The sequence below is a fragment of the Cyclopterus lumpus genome, chromosome 17 (assembly GCF_009769545.1).
Source record: "Cyclopterus lumpus isolate fCycLum1 chromosome 17, fCycLum1.pri, whole genome shotgun sequence".
NCBI classification, from domain to species: Eukaryota; Metazoa; Chordata; class Actinopteri; order Perciformes; family Cyclopteridae; genus Cyclopterus; species Cyclopterus lumpus.
The window spans coordinates 1,183,615-1,207,171 of NC_046982.1; the positions used below are offsets into that span (position 1 = coordinate 1,183,615).

General features: G+C 41.5%; 1 protein-coding gene across 1 annotated transcript in view; it reads left to right on the plus strand.

The window, feature by feature from the left end:
• Positions 1 to 15,480, plus strand: part of LOC117746733 (junctophilin-1-like) — a 29,177-nt gene extending 13,697 nt beyond the window's left edge. The window contains exons 2-7 of the mRNA XM_034556035.1: positions 2,911 to 3,670; positions 8,027 to 8,145; positions 10,165 to 10,431; positions 12,412 to 12,842; positions 13,697 to 13,793; positions 15,397 to 15,480. Coding sequence (XP_034411926.1) covers positions 2,911 to 3,670; positions 8,027 to 8,145; positions 10,165 to 10,431; positions 12,412 to 12,842; positions 13,697 to 13,777 — 1,658 coding nt within the window. The 3' untranslated portion in view covers positions 13,778 to 13,793; positions 15,397 to 15,480. The remainder of the gene's footprint in view (positions 1 to 2,910; positions 3,671 to 8,026; positions 8,146 to 10,164; positions 10,432 to 12,411; positions 12,843 to 13,696; positions 13,794 to 15,396) is intronic.
• Positions 15,481 to 23,557: the final 8,077 nt, after the last annotated feature.

The window sequence follows — 23,557 nt, forward strand, 5'->3', positions numbered from 1 at the left end:
TAACGGCTCTTCTGCCAACCACAGGCCTCTCCCTATCACAGTCCTGCTGTTAAGGAGTAAACTGCTAACTTCAACGGAGGTTCCATTCAGTTCCATTAAGTTGCGTTCAAGCTCCAAAAATTACAAAAACATTATTACAAAATGACTTGGATAAATTACAATGTAATCATGTTTGTTCTAATGTAATCCTGTAAAATGGTGTTTTTGGTGAGACATATTTAAATGAAAATAGAAACACAGGGGGGTCCTGGATAATGTAGCAGAACTATAGGCAGGCCTATCGGGATGTTGCTGCTGCAGGGCTCCAGACAGCAGACATAATGACGAACGCCCAATGAAACAGAGCGTTTAAACAAATGAGGAAACTCAAACAAACCCCCCAAAAATGCTGAACAATACAGAGTACATAGAGGACCCTCAGGCAGTACAATCAGCACTAGCAGTTATACACTGGTAGTCCTACAAAGTACTTAGAGATAAGGGGTTCTCAAGAAAACATTTTTACTCCTTTTAGATCACACGTAGGTATTATTGTGCACCTTTTGATCAATTATGAGAGGTATATCTTCGTATTTTCCTAATAAAATCCAATGATCTTTTCTTCCTGTAAAACTAAATATTAGAGTGCTTGCTGGTACCAACCTAAAATATCATGACGTCCATCCATCAATCAATCTGCACCTTTTAGCAAAGTATCGCACTACATTCTGACCCCGCCCACCTTTTAGCGGTCCAATCAAATGCGAATGATTTGATTTAAAACCCTCTTGTTACTGTTATCCGTTCAAATATTCTGTTCCAGTTAGAAATATGTCATAGTGCAGATTTTGAAGACTCTTACTTCCGTTTTGCTAAGAGTGTGGCAAATGCGGTTTCATACGACGGACCGGATTATGGTGGCAGAATTATTGTCTTTAAATAAAGCAGTCAGGCAATAATTGACATTTTCCATCATCCCTTCTGTGACAACTTCATAATAAAAGTCTCCAGTTAAATGTTTTTAATGTGAAGCTGCAGCAGGTCTTCTTCTAGTAACACCCCGTTCATTGTCTTGCAAATATATGGATATTGCAATACTTTCCCCATTATGTTACCTGAAGCGGCAATAGATTCAACAGCCATGTAAGAACATCTTCCAGATAGCTTCCTCAGTGTTTGAGCATGTTGTCTGTTAGTTGTCCCCTGAACACAGAAGTGTAAGTACAGCTTCACTGGCAGGAATAGCCTTTGCACTGTCATTTTATTTTCAAGCTCACGATGAATCGATCAACATCAGCAAATGGTGGAAAATGCTCCTCAGTTTCCGGGTGCTGGTTGCACCAACAAGGCGACAAGGCTTCCTACCTCTAAGACTGGATGGAAATCTTCAGCCCGGTCAGGAGCGATCGGAAAAGTCAAAATCGGAATAATCATTTATCGCCTCATGGTTTAAAATTAATTTTGTATAGCTCAAAATCACAAATTATCCTCAGAGGGCTTTACAATCTGTACACATACGACATCCCTGACCTTTGACCTCACATCGGATCAGGAAAAACTCCCCAAAAATAACCTTTGACAGGGAAAAAAGGGAAGAAACCTTCAGGAGAGCAACAGAGGAGGATCCCTCTCCCCGGATGGACAGATGAATAGATGTCATGTGACCAGATGAACAGAGTTACAGAGTTACATAAACACATTAAATGCATACGACAGAGACTAAACAGCGGGTGGATGACTGAAGAGTCATTCACAAACTACAGTCTAGGTAAACTAAATAATATATATCACAAGGAGGACAATATATGATTGAAAACTATTGACACACAAGCAAACAGTCTCTCTTTCGTGCTCCAGGGTCGAGGGCTGTGCTGATGAAATATTGAGCTGAATTTGATTTCCAATTTGAGTCGGCTTATATCTTCAATAACTGAAAGGGTGCTTATATAATAGCTCAGGCTCACAGCACAAATAACACTGATGGTTTGAATGTTTATGATCAAGTGGATCTGGCCTGCATGTGGTTATCAGAGGTGAAGTTAACATTTGTGTGATACAATAAATAATAACCATAACGTCCACCATTAATAGTTAACCCTTTTATTCAAGTAATACAATATACCATATTATCATCCAATATTGTTGTGTATAAAATACAATACTATAATATTATTTAATACCTAATACAATAGATGAAGAAATTTTTTTTTTTTGGTGTAAAACTCACAAAAGCTGAAATTCTATATTACTTAACACTTGCTGTTCATATATCGGAGCCTGCATGTCCCAGAACAAGTTCTGGCTATTTAGATGGTTCATGTTTTGCCAGAACTGATTTGTCCCTAGTAATTACATTATAACGAGTAAAAAGTATCATGTTCAATTTCACATGTTTATAACAAACCAAATGCATTGAAAATCGGTTAAATATTATCAGATTATATTCGATTTCATTGAGAAGTCTGCTTCTCCCAATACACATTATATTTGTTTACTAGCAAATCTTGAACTTTAATCCAATACGCAGTCAAATGCGTGCTGAAAAATAGCATTGATAAAGACTTATTTTAAGCGTGTCACCATAATGGACGGAAACTGTTAAATCTTCGATCAACACATTCAATGTAAATTGACCTCTTTGGAAAAAATGGTGCAGAACACACTAGCAACATTTAACAACACACAATAAAACTCAACACAACTTTACCTATCGGTCTTGAGTGTAACTGTTTTTAACTTTGTTCTATTGTTGCCTGGTTGTTTTTGTCAATGAACTCGATTCGTCGCTCCAGCCCTGATTCCATGGATGCTTCTGTTCAATGACTTCTGTTGTGTATTTGTGATTCTGTTACTTATTCCTCTCTCTCTTTTTAAATATCTGTATTTTACAGTTCCCTCACTGTCGTCTTTCTCCCTCTGTTCTCGTTGTAGGTACGTACCAGGGTCAGTGGACCGGTGGGATGCGTCATGGCTATGGCGTGCGTCAAAGTGTTCCATACGGCATGGCCTCTGTCATTCGCTCCCCTCTCCGAACCTCGCTGTCTTCCCTCCGCAGTGAGCAGAGTAACGGTACGGTACTGCGAGACAGCCTGTCAGACAGCCCTGCCGGTACACGCGGCGGCTTTGTACTCAACTTCCACTCAGACGGAGAAGGTTCCGAGAAGAAGAAGGGTCTTTTCCGCCGTGGCTCCCTCTTCGGGAGTCTCCAGCGTTTGCGCAAGTCAGACTCGCGCTCGTCGATTTCGAGTAAGCGCAGCTCAGCACACAGTGACACCAACATGAGCCGCATCAGTTCAAGCGACGCCAACTCCACCATCAGCTTTGGAGACGGAGACCTCGGCGATGACTACCTGCCTCTGGAGGACAACGTGGACGCCACCACCACTGAGTCCTACATGGGCGAGTGGAAGAATGACAAGCGCAGCGGCTTTGGTGTCTCGGAGCGCTCCAACGGCATGAAGTACGAAGGCGAGTGGCTGAACAATAAGCGCCATGGCTACGGCTGCACCATCTTTCCCGAAGGCACCAAGGAAGAGGGGAAGTACAAGAACAACGTTCTGTCCCGGGGCATCAGGAAGCAGCTGATCCCGCTGAGGAACAACAAGACCAAACAGAAGGTGGACCGAGCCATCGAGGGAGCAGTGAGGGCAGCAGCTATTGCCAGAACCAAAGTAGAGATCGCCATCTCCAGGTAAAATGTCCCACGTAAGATCATCTCAGAAAGCTTAGTTTCTGGGCCATGTTTAAGCTACCATTTTCCTCAACGACTCTAAAGGCCGCGGCTCATCGACTGCGGTTCACTGCGGCTGCTGGATGGTTTAACGTGACGACCAAACTCTCCTTCAGTCAACGAGCGGTTCTATGCAAGCAGCACTTCCGGGGCACTGCACTAGTTGAATTGAGACATAGAGGAGAGCAACAGCAGTGAGAGAGGGTTGGGGGGGAGAGTGAGAAAATAGAGAGAGAGGTCAAGAGAGTAGGTGTGTGGGCTGGAGGGAGAGGGAGAGAAGCAAGTAGGCACATTCTTGGCCAGATTGCAGCGTGTGTGTTTGTGTATGTGTGTGTGTGTATCTATGTATGTGCGTCAGAAGTAGTGCTTGTCTAAATAAGGCCAAGGAGGGCGATGCTATTAAACAGCTGACATACCCCCCAGCTACACGCACGCACACACTCACACACACTCACACAAACACACGCACACACACACGGGGTCACTCAGTAGTGTACTGTATCTGGTATTCTCCTTGGTCAGTGTGGAAGAACTCTGATGACATGGCTGACCTTTGGACTGGGGCCTTCCTGGTTTGTTTGTGGCTCTACGTTGATTTCAAATTGATTTCACTAAATAGTACTATGGCCAATAATTAAATTACATTTATTTTGTATAGCCCAAAATTACAAATGTGCCTCAGAGGGCTAAATCTGTACACATACGACATCTGTTCAGGAAAAACTCCGCCAGAAAAACCTTTAACGGGGAGAAAAATAGAAGAAACCTTCAGCAGAGCAACAGAGGAGGATCCCTAGATTAGGATGGACAGGAGTACAATAGATGTCATGTGTACAGAATGAACAACATAACAGAGTTACAACACATTCAATGAATAGGACAGAAATGATTTATATAATGAGAGTAGTAGGCATGATGAAAAGTTCCAACTACCAAATATAACAGCAACAGTGGACACCGTAGAATAATAATAATAAAAGCAGTAATGGTATTGGCAATACTAATAACAATGCAACTAATAATAATAATAATGGCAGCAGGTGTTGGGCAGGACCAGGGTCCATGTAAACCTGTGAGGAGAGAAAGCACAAACACCCCAGAAAAAGAGCAATGTTAGTAATGTGCATTAATGGTGCATGAATTCATACAAAAGGAGATAGAGAGAGGAGCTCAGTGTATCCGAAGATGTCCCCCAGCAGTCTAGGCCTCTAGCAGCATACTATAACTTCCATCAAAGAGGAAAGTCTTAAGTCTAAGTGGCCACTCATTTAGTGAGCGCATAGTGGGGTAACATGGTACTGTAAGCTTTCTAGTGGGATAATATGGTACTACGAGCTCTCTAGTGGGGTATAATGGTACTATGAGGTCTCTATTCAATTCAGTGTATTTTGTATAGCCCAGAATCTCAAATTACAAATTTACCTCAGAGGGCTTGACAATCTGTACGCATACGACATTCCTGTCCCAGGACCTCACATCGAATTAGGAAAAACTCCCAAAAAACTGAAAAAAAACTTTCACGGGGAAAAAAGGGAAGAAACCTTCAGGAGAGCAACCGAGGAGGATCCCTCTCTCCGGATGGACAGAAGCAATAGATGTCATGTGTACAGATGAACAGCGTTACAGAGTTACAACACATTCAATGATTATGACAGAAATGTATGAATAATTAGTAGGCATGGACCACGATCCAGATAACCACATACATGTAAACAGAAGGAGGTAGCAAGGAGGGGGATCAGCAGGGCCATGGCAGGAGGCAGGGCGACAGAGGCAGGAGGCTGGCCCATTAGGCAGGAGGGAGGCATGGCGAAGGATGCAGGCCCAATGGGGCAGGAGACCAGGCCATTGAGGCAAGGGAGGCATGGCGAAGGATGCAGGCCCAATGGGTCAGTCGCTCGGACCCTAGTAATAATAATAATTCTCCTAAACGTGATAGCCAACAAACACCGGGAGGAAACTTCTTTACATTTTGAAATGGATTTTCATGGTCATAGGTCACTCGGGAAACGTGTTTTTGGCCATAACTCAAGAATTGGTGTGCTAATTAGGACTGCTTTTACACAAATGTCTCATTGGATAAAATGATTAAGTGAAGATATTTTGGACGGACATGGATGTATTATGTAACTTGACTGGTTGGCAGAAGCATACAACCTGGAGGCGGTAATTCTAGTGTGGGTTTATTTATTTGTATATTGTATATTTGTGAATATTGTCCCTGGAGTCTGGACTTTCATGAGAAAACAGTGGGTTCTTTTTAGTCGTTATTTGATGATTCCAGTGACATCAAATGCCTCACACAGTACTTTGCGTGTAGTTCAATATAGATGTGCAAGATAGGCTTTCTAAAAATCAAGTTTCCTGTAACCTTACATTTTCTCTAGAGGTTCTGCTACCTCTACATCTGGGTTTTCAAATGTAGACATGTATATATTTCCCTCTTGTATCTCTAACAGAGCAGTACTAGTCAGGGAACTGGCAGTACCGACTCTACTCTTCACTGTCTCACTATTACTGAGTGGATAATGCACCATGGGATGATTGATTAATGCTCTCCTCAGTGTGATTAATGTGCTCCTCAGTGTGATTGAGGGTACCAGTAGCAGATTTTAGTCACTGAACAAAAAATAAATAAAGCAAGAAGCCAAAAAAAAACACAACCTGCAGCTGAAAATAATATAGAATAAGAAAATTACCCACACTGTTTTAATTGTTTTGTATACATACCGTTGGCCCGTTTAAGCCCAGTTGATACAAAATAATAATAGCTATTTTAATATGTTTATCCGATGCACAAACTCATAACCTCTTAATGTTCCCGCCAACTGTGCGCTGGAGATCGTACCGTTCACCGTCCATCTATTTATAGTTAGGTACTAGTGTCGCATGTTTCAGGAAACCTACGATTCTTGTGATTCTAACTATCCATTTCAAGATCGGACCACCACAGCAGCTACAGGGAATGTTTTTGTCAGACAACAACAAACAAACAAACGTTTGCAAAATCAAGCCGACTCACCGATGAAGCTTCGTTTTGAGCCACAGGTCATCACATTCCAATAAAAACGGTCTTGTTACGTCGTAGAAAGGTCCAAACGATCCAATTCAGTAAATGTTGTTGTCCAAAACACGTGATTACATCCATAAATATCCACAAACTGCCGTTGCATCATTTCAAATCAGCCGGCAGATATGACAAAATATTTCAGAAAAGTAGCTGTAAAAGCCGTTCTCTGCCGCGAACATTTACAACCCGGATATCAAACCGTTCGTTCGACTCTAACCTTTCGATTGACACCAAATGTAAGCCAATAGGAGCAAGATGACAAGCGGTCGATTTTGGTTCATTTTGCACACAATTTGATTTCAATTCGGGGAAAAAACACAATAAAGTGTTTATGCTTCAGTTCCTTTGTGTCAGCAATAGTGAATGTGTATATGATACCTCTGTTTCACCTTTCATTAGGGCCTAAAATGGAGTCTCCAAATGGCCTTTATTGGAAAAACGCCTAAAGTAAAAACTTAGTCAACTTAGTAAAACATGTGTAAAATCTTCATCATCTACTTTTTACTTGGACTAGGTGAGGCTTTATGCTATGCTCCCATTGTGTTTTCCAGACCATAAGTCACAGCTATAATCATCTGCAGGCATCTATTTCACAAAAATATTTAGGAGAAAATAGAAAATCTTGTACTTATGTGTGTGCCAACTTATATTACTCAATGTCAGCAGCACTTAAAGTGATTCTGACTGTTGGGGGGAAACACTTCAGAGTGTTAACTTTCAAAAGAGACCAAAACCCGCATTTACTCCAAATGGTTCTCCTACAGCTTTCAATGTACTTTGGATACGTCTGGATAGGCGTTTTTCGTGAATTTTACAGAAACGCTAAGAGAGTATATGTATGCTTTATTTTTAGAAATATGTGGATGTAATCCTATCCTAGACTCAATGAAAAAAAATAACCAGTAGTTGCAGCCCTATTGCATCCCTATTATGACTTAATCCCCTTTTCACACACATTAACCCAGGGTTAACCTAACTAACCCTTATATGATTCACACTGCACCTCTACCAGCCCTGGCGTGGATGTCTGAGAGGGGACTAATGTTTACTTTCTAGAACGTACCAGTGTGAAGTCTTTCTTAGTCACAGGCAAAAGGGAGGTGGTAACTAGGTTAAAAAGCTATATCTGTGTGTATGCATATATAGCATGTGGTTTAGAAAAATAGGGGCAACTACACTGCGCAAGAAGGTTGGTTACTTATTGGATGCTAAACTCTCTGCATACTATATGTGTGTCTTATTCGCAGGACTTCCCATGCCCGGGCCAAAGCAGAAGCTGCAGACCAGGCGGCCCGGTCAGCCAGTCAGAACTCTGACATTGCTAGAGCTGTGGCCAGAGAGCTCTCTCCGGGCTTCCACCAGCCAGGTACTAAAGACATTGAAAGACGACCTTTCATGTTGCCATTGATGTGACAGAAAGCAGTAGAATATAGAAATGATTGTCCCATGAGCTTTGTTTTTGAAGTTATACATGGGGCACATGATTTGATGTTGATGATAAAGACATGGCTTTAATGTTCACAATTAACATTGCAGAAAGCAGTGATATAAATAATAAATCATGGAGAGGGTCTGATAATTTTCCCAAATGCTGTGATTCGCTGCACCTTTTGAAAGAGGGCTGCATTGATGCAAATGAAACAAATTATTGGCTGAACTCAAGGGATTTGTAGTAATTCATCATGATTCAGAGTTAATTGTCGCGGGATAAGAATATCTTTCCCGTCAATTACACGTTACTTGTAATTTATTGTCTTGTTATCTTCTTTCCTCTTGATAAAATGGTCTCTTTGTCAGGAGAAAACTTTAATAATCTGAGATAAAAAATATCATTAACCTTTGATGTCATATTTAGTTATTGCAACAATAATCACGGATTCACCAAGAGCTGACGTTGTGTAGTGCTAAAGTGCAGGAGCAGATGACAAAGATCTTGTTTGCCTGTAAATGCCACCTGCTAATGGAAAGTGTTTAGTGACACATGAGTTTATTGGTGGTGTAACAGGATGCCAATAGAGCAGCAAGGAGCCATTCTGAGTGACATATGCCCCACATACAGCACTCAAATAAGTTTGTTTATTGGATGAAATTCAAAGTTTGAGTGCTAAAGTAAAACTTAAGTTTCGTCCTACTGCGTTAGCAATTAGCACTTATTTAAGGATCATTTATTGTCATTATGCAACACAAAAACAGTGGTACAATCCTGTTTTTTTTGCATCATAATGAATGTAAACAGTAAAAACAAAAAACATTTCTCTGGTCAGATCATATGACCGACATCCATCCATCCATCCATTATCACCTCTTATCCGGGGTCGGGTCGCGGTGGCAGCAGGTTCAGCAGGCCGACCCAGGCTTCCCTCTCACCCGCAGCACTTTCCAGCTCATTCTGGGGGATCCCGAGGCGTTCCAAGGCCAGCCGGGAGATATAATCCCTCCAGCGTGTCCTCGGTCTTCCCCGGGGCCTCCTACCAGTTGGACGTGCCCGGAAAACCTCTAATGGGAGGCGTCCAGGAGGCATCCTGACTAGATGAACCACCTCAGCTGACTCCTTTCTATGGCCGACATCTTCACATTAAAAATTCAACATGAGGAAAACATTGTCCATCACCTCTGACTGTCTGCCCATCATGATCATCATGATGTAGACACAGAGTCCACCTCCTCTCATCCCCTGGAGTCCTGCTCTCTGTCCTGCTGTCTGCCCGTCAAGAGCAGCTTGATCCTGGACCACGATGGATCCAGGTCTCTGTGAAGATGTGGACTCAATAGTCATGACCATTTTCTGCAACATCAGAGAGAAAGGAGCATGCTGGGTAGTGGAGTAGCCTCCGGTCCTCCCTGGGTTAGCTTCGCTTCCATCTCGGCTCTCATACTTGGGCTAGTCTAGTTCGTGTTTGGTCCTGCAGGTCTGGCTGGTTGGTCGGTCGTGGAGCGTTGATTCATGGAAGCTAACGGCTGCAGCGTGTACATGCGCCATGATGCCATTTTTGTATCACTTGACTGAAATGTTTCTTTTAAATGGCAGCCTGCAGAACCATGTAATACAATTGACGATGGCAGCGAGGGCTGTCAGTTGGTTATGATGTCATGACAGTTTCACGTTGTGTCGCTATGGAGATCAGCAAAAAATCCTGCAGTGGAAAACTAAATCTAGATATGTACTGTATATGTAAAAGTGAGATGAAAAAAAAATAAGTTATTATTTTCATAGTTTCAGCGATCAATCCTACCCTATAATTATAATACAATGCCAGCAGGGGTATAAGTGGTCAGATTATCAAAGGGTTGTGAATAATCCACCCGGTCATCCAAATTATTTTGGAAAAGAAAGTGCAGGGGATCCTTGTGAAATCTAACTTTTTTTACTTCTATGTTATTTCAGGCCCGGACTACATACGGCAGAAGTATAATGAGCCTTTAGAGGTGAAGGAGGTTCCTATCGAGGAGAAAAAGGAGAAATCTCCATCAAGGAGCCCTCATTTCTACCGGAAAGGCACAACACCCGACCAGTCTCCATCTCCCAGCCCCACTGCTTCACCCACTGTTGTTAAGAATACCTTGTTTAGCAGTAAAACTCACGCCGCCGTCGCTCCAGCGAAGCTGGCTGGGAAAGAGAACAAAACCCCGGCAGCTGAGTCTTTGACAGCAGGTAAACCACTTGGGTTATTGGAAATTTGACCAGCATACCTTTCATGTAACATCCTTCATCAGCTATTAACAGTCGTCTCGGTTACATGGTTTATGTATTTGTCATTTTACAACACAGGGTTGTACAATGAAATGTAATGTTTAGCCTCTTCAGACTAAACACAAACATAGAACATGTATTTTAATTACAATATAATATAATCAAATATTTGTACATTTTTTTAGTTATATATTCAGCTATATGTCAGTTGATGGTTTTATAATAGCGGTGTCAACATATGTGTATGTGTTGGAGGATTCATTTGGTGCCGAGGCCTTGAGCATGTCCTGCACAGCTAGCATGTCTAGAGAGGAATACAGGTTTTTGAGAGGGGCTGAATATATTTTCGCTGCAACATGATGAAGAGCAACAATAATTTTAAAAAGCAACATGGCGAGCAGCAGCAAAAGATTAAAGAGCAACTTGCTGAGCAGCATCAATGATTTCGTTGGAACTTAGTGAGCAGCAGTAATGATTTTAGTTAAATCTTTGTGAGACACAAATTATTTAGTTCCAACTTGGTGAGCAGGAGCAATAATTTAGTCGCAACTTATTGAGCAGCAGCAATGATGTTAGGAGCAACTTGGTAAGCAGCAGGGGAACAGCAACAAAGTCAACAGCTGTAATGAATAGCAGAAGTAGTAGCAACATGGTGGGCAGCAGCAGTCATTTTAACACAACAACCGGCAGTGTCAATTGTAAGAGAGTTACTGACTCAGAAATCAGTCATCTTGAGTAGCCTTCAAAAGTGCAGAATAGTCACTTCATTTTCAGTTATTTATCTCAGTAAGGAGGATCATGCAATCGGTTGCGTGTGTGCATGTGTTCGTGTTGCGTTATTATGAATCCCACTGCTGTTCTTGGCCAGACCAGCCCTGTGTAGCACTCAAGCACAACGATTGGCCTGGGCGTCCATGCTGGCCGAGATACTAGTAACCTGATTTGTTCGAGTCCTATGCCCTGAACAATGGGTTATCCCGACCCTAATTAGTCAAAGTCATTGCCTAACTCCAACCAATTGTCTCTGCCTCAACCACCTGCACAGGGCGGGTCTTGGCAAGAAAAGCAATGTGATTCATTATTACCTGTCTGAGTGAGTGTGCACCTTGGTGTCTGTCCGCGGCTAAACTCGCATTCTGCTGCAGCAGACTACATACTAGGTATGGCTGCATGCTGAAGGGATCTGTTGTGGTTGCGGTGACTCACACTTTCTCAAATCACCTTTTATTGCCTGTTTTACACCGTCATTGCCTGCTGACTCCTCACTCACTGCTGTTAACCGGCCCGCGATTGGAAGCGGCTAATAGTGATAGCACAGCTGAGTGCATGGACACCTCACCATCTGCTACTCTGCAACCAGATGTGCAGGGGGGGGGGGGGACGACTTTGCTCCCTTTTATTGTTCTGGGCGGTGTGTTTGGCTAACCGCTAACAATTAAAAACTGACAAAACTACAAGTAATCACACTGCTGAGTACATCGCCGCCATTCAGCCGCTGCAACGCGGGCAGACAGCTAGGTGAGTTTAGCTTCCTTTTCTTCAAGATTGTATGAACTGTTTTATTTGACGACTTCGAGCCGATTGCCTGCATACATGGCCTCTTGTATTTGAGTTTGATAATATTAAGTGAAACATCTTGCTGCTGTTTATGTTTTCCGGTTGCTCTGGCTTGCATAGTAAAATGAGAAACAGAAAGTGTTGGAATGGAGGATCAGAAATGGACTGCTTTATTTTGCTTTTATATTCAACTGCTAATTAGGGACAATAAATACACACACTGATGGCAGTGAATAACCATGCAACATGCTGGCTTGAATATCAGCAACAATTTAGGGTTCAGTGTCTTGCCCAAGGACACCTGGAAATAATTCCCCAAACAATATACGTGTTGGTTCTTTAGTTAATTATGTCACTTCTCTTCTTCTTTCTTTTACTCGGTAGGCATAACAAAAGCAGCATCACAACTTTCTCTCAGACAAGAAGTGAGGCTACAAGAGGCTTCTCCAGCGGTCAAACCAGCTGTTCACACGACAGTCAGCAGTTACCCCAGCAATGGGCAGATTCACTCCCAGTACCACGGTTACTATGTCAAGGCAGATGTCAAGATTCCGCCACCCGAGGATCCGATTGGTGTGGAGGATGACCTTCACCCATCAAGCCTGGCGCGTTTGCCGCCACCTGCCAAACAGATTTGGGCGCCCGCACCAAAGTCCCTGCCCGCCGCCAGCCCTTCAGCAGCTCCACTAAAAGAGGCCACCAAAGCGCCAGAGCCTCCCAAGCCAAAAAGACAGGAATCAACCAAACCAAGGAGCCTCGCAGATACTAAAAAAGCTAGTATGGAAATAGCTTCTGAGATTTTAGAGGAGGAGTCGGTGAGTTACATAAAGTTACTGTAGATGGTTGATTCAGATACTTACTTGATTGATGTGGAATTTTCCCGGTCCAAGCGGGAATGAAACAATTCCACAATCCTTTAAAATGAATGCCAGTAGTCTCCAGCTTGTTCGGCAGAAGGATCGGGGGTTGCGTGAGTAACTGTACATGGATTGGAAAGACAAACTCTGGCAGTACTCTCATGGCTTCAGGGAATTTGTATGTTGTGCAAATAAGATTTAGATTCATGATTTATATTGTGTTAAGCTGGTATGCATGTAAAACATGCACAGTCCAAAACGAGGTTCCAATACACCAGCATTTTGAAAAAGAGAAACAGACCAGAGAAACAAGATAATGTGAAACAAATAAACCAACCTCGTGTTTTTCTAAGCTTAAGAAACCAAGGGAGCAAACTTATAAGCATTTAATGAAATAGGCATTTATTTCTGGACATTTTATTTCAAATAGATATTCTTTAACTATACGTTGGTTGTCGGATGTAGCTTATGGGGAGAGCGGTCATCCCGTAACCACAAGGTACCCGGTTCAATCCCTGCTCTCCCCATAGTTGATGCTGAAGTGTCTAAAATGTGTGATTCATTCTCAGCTCCTAATTTGTACATTTCACTCAACCTGTTGACCTGGCTATTTTTATGTATGTCAACTTTGAGGGCTGAGTCAGGATTCTATTAATCAAATGTTAGGCCTTTATTGGTTGTATGAACAAGACATGATTAAATGAGCTGAAATTTTGTAATAATTTTCAAATGTCATGAAATTTGGATTGACATATGTATTTGTAACTGCTACATAGTTTTCCAACAGAAAAACTTTTCTTGTGCTTTCACAGGGCCCGAACTCTATCTTGGTGGCTCTAGTGATGCTCTTGAACGTAGGTCTAGCAATCATTTTTGTCCATTTCCTCACCTGACCAAGTCTGAACTCAGGTAAGATACATCAATACATCAGTTTGATAGGAACCGCTTAAAATGACATGCACCATGTCCCACCCGCTAACATGGAGGACGTGGTATTGACATGTACAGCAGCCAGCCACCAGGGGGACGAGCGAGATGGTTTGGCGTCACTTTTGGGGAGCTGTCATGTTGTCCATCTTTATATCTATCTGTCTATGGTCTAGAACATACTTTTTAATGTGTCAACAGATCCAAAACCAATGCTAAAATATGCTTCTAATGAAGAAGCTTGGCTTGTTGTATGAAAACATGAGCCCCTTGGCTGTCCGGCTGCCTCCATTGCATTCAGTGCCATCACGGTCTGAAAGATATCACCACTGATACTCATTGCCAGCTTTATACCTCATCTCTGCTGCACAAGGCTCCAGTGATTGGTTGACACAACAGGAGCTCTAAACCAGAACTGATCTTAGAACTGCTGCCTTTGCTGTGACTGCAGTCTTCTCATACCTCTTCAAGAACATTTCAATGGTTATTTCACTGAGCATGTACCTGGTCAGTTTTCTATTATTATTTATTATTAGTTATATTTGACTGCTCATTCAGTCGTAGTTACTGTTGCCAGTCACCATTGGCACATATGCAATTTACAATGAGAACAGCAGCAGATTGATTTCAGACACAGGAAGATACAAATAGACTTCTCGTGACACCTGACGCTGTAGCTAGCTAGTAATTAAGCTAAAGCTAGTGCCATAAATTGGTAGAAAATGTTATCTCAGCTTAACATTTCAATGCCTTCCAGCTAGCATATTTAAAAATGAGAACCCTGTACAAGGATGGTAAATATGTACCTGACGGCTAGATGGATGATATGGTGCTAAAAGTGTGATGCTAACGCTAGCATGTCCCGGCCACACAGTTGGCATCCTCACCAGCTGAAGATACATTTGATGTGGAAATTGTATTGCATGTAAAGCTAGTTAGATTAATACAAGTATGAGAAGGACATGGCTTTTCACTTTAGGATGAAGGCTAACTGATGCGTTTATCTAAGGAACCAATAGCTAAAGCCTCTACCTTTCACGTTAAAAGTTACCCCACAAACTTGGACTACAATGCTAGTTCATGTTAGAACACTCTGATACATTTGTTTAATCCAACACTTACACTTTTGCTCTCACATTGTTTTTTTGTTTTTTTGGGGGGGGGACAAAAAAAGACTACTGAGTGTTGCTCTTACTATATCGCTCAGTGCATGCAGAGTAATTCAAAGCTTGACAGGCCAGACTTAGTTACGGTAGCTGAGCTGTGATTGGACAATTGCTGTTTCGGTGAGGGATTCAGCGAACAGTTAAGTGACTCTGTAACAGAGTACATTTGGAATAAAGTCTGGCCACTAATGTGAGCCTGTCTAGTTAGAGTTAAATAAAGCATCTATGTGAGACATTTTTGTAATAATTTAAAAAAAAAATGTATTCCCACCCCTCACCCCATACTGTATCTATGCTCATGAGACAACTACATAGCAGTTTATTTATTTGTATTAAAATCCAGGAGAAATATTGTTCCGTGTACTTTAATATACTATGTACATAAATGTAATATGTCCTCACATATCTATCCCCCGCAGTGGACTCATCCAAACTAATCGCCCAAGCCACTAACTTTCCATCAGCCAAAGGGGCCTTTTAGGAAAATGGTGCCCCTCAGAATGGTGGACATGGGCAAAACGGAGGACTGAAAATAGCCAAGTGAAGGTGGAGAAGAGGTGGAGGGGGGGGGACATAAGGAGGAGAAAAGAAAAAGCAGAGAGAGAGAAAGATGAACCCCCCCCAGTCCCCAGCTCTCCCCCCTCTCTCTCTGTCTCTGGATGGACTGAACGATTCTCAAGTTCAACTTGATTGGACTGGCGATGATTTGTGACTCCACTTAGAGTGCAGTGAAAGCTGAAGCAAGCATTCGCCGGTGTGGAAATGCGGCCCCCCCACCCACCCCCCCTCCCCCTGAGCCCCAACTATGGATTCTCTATCAGGCTTAGAAGTAACAGGAGGCCTGGAGAGTGTGAGTGAGTGTGAGGCCTGGCACCTCCGCTGCCTGTGCTTGTCCGTCTGTAGCTCCATTTCCATCCGACTGTTCAACAAATTTGGCAAGTTTTTAAATGCTACAATAAAAAGTGTGTGTGTTTGTCCAGCTGAGTTGAAGATAATTTGTTTCCTAAATGATCCACCAGAGGAACGGAGAGCGACTTTGCCCAGTTGAAAAGTAATCATTGCCTTTGTTGGTCACATGCCATGAACTAGCAGTCAGATGCATGCACTTTTAATGGAGAATATTTACCACACACGTGCAGTTCACGGCAATGAGTGAGCCCATTTTGAACTGTAGTGCACTTTAATTGAACTGTTCAACAGGGCTTTTATTCTTTAGTCAATCAACACTTTTCTGATGATGCCAATTGCTGCAAAACGTGTTGATTGAGAAGCTATATTTTGCTTCAAGAGAGCATGAAGAAGGTTTTGCAATGGCGGACGACCTTTAATTGAATTTGGATCTCTTAATACTGAACTTGTCTCTTACATAAAAATCCAGACAAAACTATTTGGATGGAAACCAAGCTTGTATATCTGACACACGTGTCTGTTTCTGCCGAGTGCGTGTGTGTGTGTGTGTGTGTGTGTATATGTTTGTGTAGGTGGGTGGGCGGTGGACTGGATATGTTCAGAGATGCACTTTGAGCTGATGGAAGCCAACAGCTGCCTTACTATTTTACGGAGTGACGTGGCGGTGGGTGAGAAGGGCCCAGGCAAGAATGTGAAGCGCTCGGCTGATTCTCCCTCTGCCACGTCCTGGGAGAGTGGCTCTATTTCTATCGGTCTGTCTATCGATCCGTTCCAATCTGTTTTTATCTGTTTCCGTGGGTCTCAGTGCCTGCCGTTTATATGCTACATCAGGTGCACAGCAGACAATCAGAGGAGTTTGTAACATTTGTAAAACACAGCCTTGCTGTCTGGTGTCTTTCAATGAAAGGATATATTGCTTTTGACATGGCCTCCAATGATACTTTGTGCTGAACTATGAATCTATGTTTCTATATTTTCATTCATGTTTCCACAGTCTTCATTACTATTTAGCTGGATTTAACATTGGCATATGGAGTATGCTATATTTATATAGCATACAATATAAGATTTACTTGCAGCCCAGTTTAACACATTTACATACACTAGCTTACTGTTTGAACATGTTTTGAATTTCAAGCTAGAATTTCAAGCTAGGCTAGGGAATATGTTATATTAGTAGTAATAAAGTAATAATAAAGTAGTATTCTTATGAATGACAGAGTAATTGTATAATAATACATTTTATGAAAACAAGAGTACCATAAAAATCTACAAAACTGTCTGATATTTGAGCAGCATATACCACTGTTCTGCTAGCATAATGTTAACACCACTAGCTAACTGTAGCTTAGGCTAATAGCTCACAGTACCTACTGACCTGGTTCACCTGACTGAGTATCTGAAATGTGTTGTCAGCTTTAGAAGTTAGATGTTCCGCTATCACCATAATTCATAGAACCAAAGTTACATGTGTAACTCTTGTTGTAGTACGAGGGATGAAGGGTGTGCGACCCTCATAAGCACAAGGCGTTATGCCGAGGACATAGACAGCTGTACTAAACAACTGAGAACATGGCTGAAACAGGGCGAGATCAAGCTAAAACATGGTGTGAAATTGCTCTTTAATCACAAGGACATTAGGCCTACATCTCCAACAGCTTCAGGGCTCCAGACACAGGCCCTTTCGACCCAGGGACCCATGGTGGAGAATAAATAAATAAAGCATGTATTTAATACATTGTATCAGGTCATTGACCCACAACCTCCACTAAGATAAACCACACAACCTTGATATTTCAATATAACTGTAACATATGAAGTTAGGTAATGTAACGCTAAGCAACAAATAACTTATAAATGTACGAACCTTACACGTTTGCTAATGCTAGCTGGCTATAATGTCATTGGCAAACTAACGTTGGCACAATAACAGCAAGGGAATAACGTGCAAAAAGCCCAATGTGTTCATTTCAGCTAACTTTTTTATTGACAAAAACACGGGATCCATGTACAACACAATTTTTGCTTGCGCTTTTCCTTTGTATACACCATATTTTACTTCATATTGTAATATGCAACAACTATGTTGCTGTCTCATGATTCACTTTAGGCCGACAAACCTTTTGGCCATTCTGGGAAAGGTGGAGCTGTTAGAAATGTTAGTTTTAGACCATTTTAGTCATTATATTTTTGTATTGTTATGATTATTGCTAAACTAGCAGTATATGACTCTACTGTGGAGGTAAATATTATTTGTTGATGATAATGATTTCTCTTCTGTACAGTTTCAACAGAACGTATGTTGGAGCCTTTGTCAGACACAGTGGCTTTCATGCAGTAATAAAGTTTGTGATTTTAGTAACACATGCCATCTATATCTATATATATAACATTATTATTATTATATAAATGACAGTCAGTCAATCAGTCCTTGGAATAATTAACTTAAAAGGGTTTACTTGGGTATTACAGCATAAATGTCGTGATGCTAGATATATATTATTTATTTATTCATATTTTGATGTAAAAATGTGAATTATTCAGCTTTAACCAAGACAATAATTGCTTTGCTGATTAAGATGAATATGATTGGCATTTGATTAACAGTCTGTGTATACTATTTTATGTAATATTATCAAGGGATTTAGTCATGACACCTGTTGTATGTAACAATGGCCTCATGATCAATTTTCAGTTATTGCTCAATATTCTGTATGTTAAAACAACAAGGAAAAATGTCTAATTGTTGATTGTGTATACGCTTTATTTTATGGGATTGTAATGAACAAAGTAGTTCCATTAAGTTGTAATTCTTTCCTGGAAATTTTTCAGGAAATAATTCATAAGTTACGAACATGGAAAAATAAAGCATCACTGTGATGGGATGGGTGGTTTTAATACATACAGTGTGCAGTTGGTTTACCTTCAACAAGATTTATTATTGAGTAGTTGATTGCAATCGATTTCTTTGTTAATACATTTTCATTGTATTGTTTCTGGCGATTAATTAGGTGGTTTATCGCTCACATGTAAATCTGCTGCTGATGTTGATCACTTCAGATAACTGCTCTGCTGTGATGTTGTCTCATCCTCAGCATTTTAAATGATCAACTGGAACACTACTGCCTATTGGAATAGTGGTGTGACCGTTTGCTTTGGATTAAAAAAATGTAAATGTTGTATGCCCTAAAATATGATGAACAGTACTTTCGATAGATTGTTCTGGTCATGGTATAATCAGAGTATTCCAGTCAGACATGTAGGTTTATGATAAATAACAGCATCTGTGGAAGCGGAGAACGAGATTCATTTTGTGTTTGGTTCTATGTTGTGTTTTTTAAGATGTTTTTCATATATTCAAAGCTGCTGGTGGGTGAATGGTTGATTAAAAGAGAAGTTTTTGCCCATTTGAAATCAATCACTACTAACACGCATGATGCCGTGTCGAACATACTTGTGTATTGGATGAAAGGTTTAGCTAGAATATTTGAACTCTTAAAAAAACATTGTCTTAACTTATTGTTCTTATAATGTGAGGCCTAGTTTACCATGCAGATATTTTGTTGTTAGTTGGGACGTCAGAGTAAATTATTATTAGTATAAAGTATTCAGTCCGACAGAAAGAGTTGAGTGGATTGCAGAAGTTAAAGTCACAGTGTCCAATTTGTTTGCTAACTCAGTACCAAAAGGCTTCACAATGCATTTTATAGTAATAACTAAATAAAAAGCCTTATTCCCATTTGGATCCCACAGAAACTTGATTCGACCAACACATTCTCCCTCCCAACTCGTCAAACACAGACTCTTCATCAGTGTCCCTAAGCCTCAACCTAAGACGCTCTATGTACCCTCTAGCATCAGCTTTGTATGTGTCAGACATGACAGGTCAGTTTTCGTTCGTTACATAGATGGGCTCTGACATAAAATATGTACATTTGTTATGGATCTTTTGTGTAAGTTACATAGCAAAACCAATGTACAAAAAGTTAACATCGACTTAGTTTCACACAGGACATGGACAGCGGACCCCTGGGTGAAGGTCCTGTGTTTGTGTGACCCATCCAACCTTCCCTCCCATGCGGTTGTTATCGTTCTTTTTATAATACCTCAGTTGCTCTAAACATCTAAGAATGACGAGGATGGGTTAAGATTGGAGTTAGTAGAAAGCCACTAAAGGGTGCTTCTGTGCGTTGGTATCAGACGCCGAGGGGCACTGACGAGTAGGGAGTGGAAACCGGTTGATCAGAACTTCTTCATACCATCACTGGGAATTTAGTGCACTCCACTATCTGCAGGGAAATTGCTTCATCTTGTTCCTTTGATAATAACACAGCCATGCATAGTATATCAACAGGCTCGATATAATTGTATAAATAGCTCAGAAAATCTCACCAAAGAGTAGCCAGATATAGGTTAGAAAGAATGGTGGAAAATCTCTGATTCTCATTTTGAAGTTTGTGGAACTGTATGTAGTAACATACATCAATAATATGTCAATTTTGTTGATTATGTAAACAGGGTGTGTCCAAGCAAATCATTCTTCAAGGCAGGCTGGACCCTCTAGCTATACAAGGGTAAGGGATTTTACATGAGGTCTTAAATATCATGTGATACATGGAGGATTTTCAAAATATGGTTTATTGGAGCTTATTGCAAATCTTGATTTCCTTCAATATTATAAATCTAATTTAAGTTGGATAAACATTGTAGATATTCTTCCCCAGTTTAAGGGCCTGATAATTCTGAGTAACAGCTTTTCATCAAAGCCAGGCAGTGACTAAGACGTGACCTTTCAACAGATGAATGAAATAAAAAGTGGGAAGGAGCCTATGGATATTATCATATGAGTATTTAAGTAAATGTACTATGAAAGAGGGAACTCTGTCTTGTTGTAAAGGATTACAGCGCATAGAAGCAACAAAGTTCTGAGATGACGTGCAGCCTGTGGTGTGGAATGTAGCCCGTGCTTCAGTGTGTGGCTCTTGTGAACGGTGCTGTGCTATTGTAATTAGTAGAAGATGGGCTTACAGATATGGAACGAAGGTAGGTGAAATGAGTCAAGTGTTAAAGCAGAAAGTTCACATGTAAGACAGTCCAACACGTTCTATCTCCCAACCTGTCAAATACAGCAGTGCGTCAAACTAGGAGCGCTACCTCCCCCTCTAACATCAGTTCTGCATGTCTTTAGAAATAAATAATAAAAAATACTTGGTTTAGATTTAATTTGGTTAGGTTTTGAAAGATTGTGGTTTTGGTTCAAATAAGTCTGTTTGTTACGTAGTTAAAGCTACTACGAGAAACATTTATTCTACCATGCCACCCTTCTCTCCATTGGGCCCAGCAGTACGGCCTGGGTCTCATCTTTTGGTTTGACATGGGACACGAATACCAGTCCCGTGGGGTCCATCCTCGCACCCTGACCTCCTCACTATGCAGACGTTAGGCTTGTCCGAGATGAGCCACTCCTGATCAGAATCCATCACCTGGCGATTGCCGCACAATGAATGCCAGAACGTTTGACGCTCGTGGCTACTGACCAAGCTGCTGTATTTGATGACTTGAGACTGAACAAGTCTGCTCTCAAAACTGCATCAGATCCACTCTCCAGCGAAAGCATTTCAAAGTGTAGCATCCTCCAAAGGTTCAACCTCGCGTTCGACTCGTGGTTGCCACTCCAGACAGCTCCAGTGGAGCTGACGCTGGGTCCTAACACTGATAAGCAGTTAAAGCCCTCAAATGACCAGCCGGGGTTTCATCTTGTCATTGTAGCGCCAAACAGACCCGAGTCCGTTTTGAATGCAGTGCTATTTTGAGCCTGAGCGGTCGCTCGTGTTGGGGAACGTCATCTGCTAATCCCCAAGGGAAACCGTGGCGGGCGCAAACACGCGTACCTCACAAATAAGACGTTGGCGATTTTGTCCTTTCGCTGGAGTGTGGGTGTTGTTCAGTTTCAAGCAGAGAAAACACTTAACACCACACTTTACTCTGGTCTGATCTTAGAGAGGAAACAAGGCTGTTGTTAGAGAAAAGACCAAAGACAGGTCTGGAACAGCTCTGATAAAATGTTGTTTATCGAGGAGAGCAGGGAAGAGAAGGTGAGAGAGTCTCGGATGTGTCAGGAATGGTTTTGCGCTCTAAAGTATAACTGGCAGCAAATTTGGTTTAAGTTATCGAGAGCAGTTTGTCTGGAGCTGGTTTAGGACTGGGACTGATCGGAGGAGCCTTTAGTGCACGGACATGGAATGAGCTCCAACGACTATTTGTCCGGTACAGTTTCTACCACCCGACAGGACAATCTCTTATGAGATCTGAAATAAAAATGACACCCTTTTATTTTCCTCTCTATAGAATTTCTACATCGCTGTATATTGTATTTGGTTTTTGAGGCATTTTGAGAGCCTTTTTTTCTAAAACTGTTCTTGACTGTATTTTGAATATTTGCCTTGATTGATAAACGCAATGGATCACCTCGGCTGTTGCTAGTGATGCAGAGCGCATATTGTTATCAGTTATTTTACATGGCATCTGTTTGTTTTTTGCCAATTGTTTTTATGGCGATCAATTAAAAAGCAGGTTTACATTTTACATCCTGTGTCTGTGTGTTCTTGTCTGCCTTTGCTTTCCAGTTTCCAGTCTCACTTGGCGAGCGAGAGGGAGTTTATGATCGGCATCATGTTCTGATCCCGCCGGCACAATGTAATAAATGTGTAATCCTTGTGATCGCAGTCTGGTTCAGAGCAGTAAGACAATGAGAGGGGCGTGCCCTGCTGGGCCCCCAGCATGCAGCGTTCAATTCCATTAGAGAAGCCCCAACTAAAAATGCACCTATAGTGTGAAAGTTGGCCGGGCTCTACTACGACCAAAATAGTTGTGATGGCTGTCAGCTGCTGGGCTGCCTGGAGACTGAAGCTCAACCCAAAGGTTTTGGAGAGGGAGCGCTTCCACACTCAAAGGTAATATGACATTAGACATAGTTTCTTTTCACAGACAATGTCAATTTAGTGAATTTAATAAACTTTTGTATCTCCATATGAAACAGATCGAATTACAGATTATTACTAGAGGATGCAATTTAAGCATCATCATCAAATAAATATTTTTTATTTCATTCATAGTGCCTTATACAAGACAAAGCACGTCCATTTTTTTCCAATTGTGTTCATAAGGCGTGGTATATAATCTGTTCAAGGGCCACTGGACCTGGTAGTGGCCCCTGATACCTGTCCCGCTGCAGATCCAGGCTCTGGCTGAGGCCCATCTCCATGCCCAGGACCCTGGATGGAAAATCATCTGCGTTATCACGTGTTTATTGCTCTTCTTTATCAATATTCTGATTCAACATCAATTTGCGTCTTTGCATTGACTTTTCATGTAATCTCGTCTTGTTTGGTGTGAACGCAGCACTCCACTTGTAATCTCTTACACTACTGTTACTGAAAGAAGTAATCACTGCAAACTAACTTTAACGTTAGCACACCAACATGGCAAAAGCTGATTGCAATCCATTCTAATTAATATTCGATTCCTAACGAAATTAGCTAGCTGAAATTTAGAAAATGTTATGTTATCTAACGTTATAGACTACAGTTATATCAAAATACACAAGTTGTAAAGTTGACCGTGGTGTTGTTGGTTGTCAGCTCCAGAGGTGGCCTTTTCTGGTGCTCATCT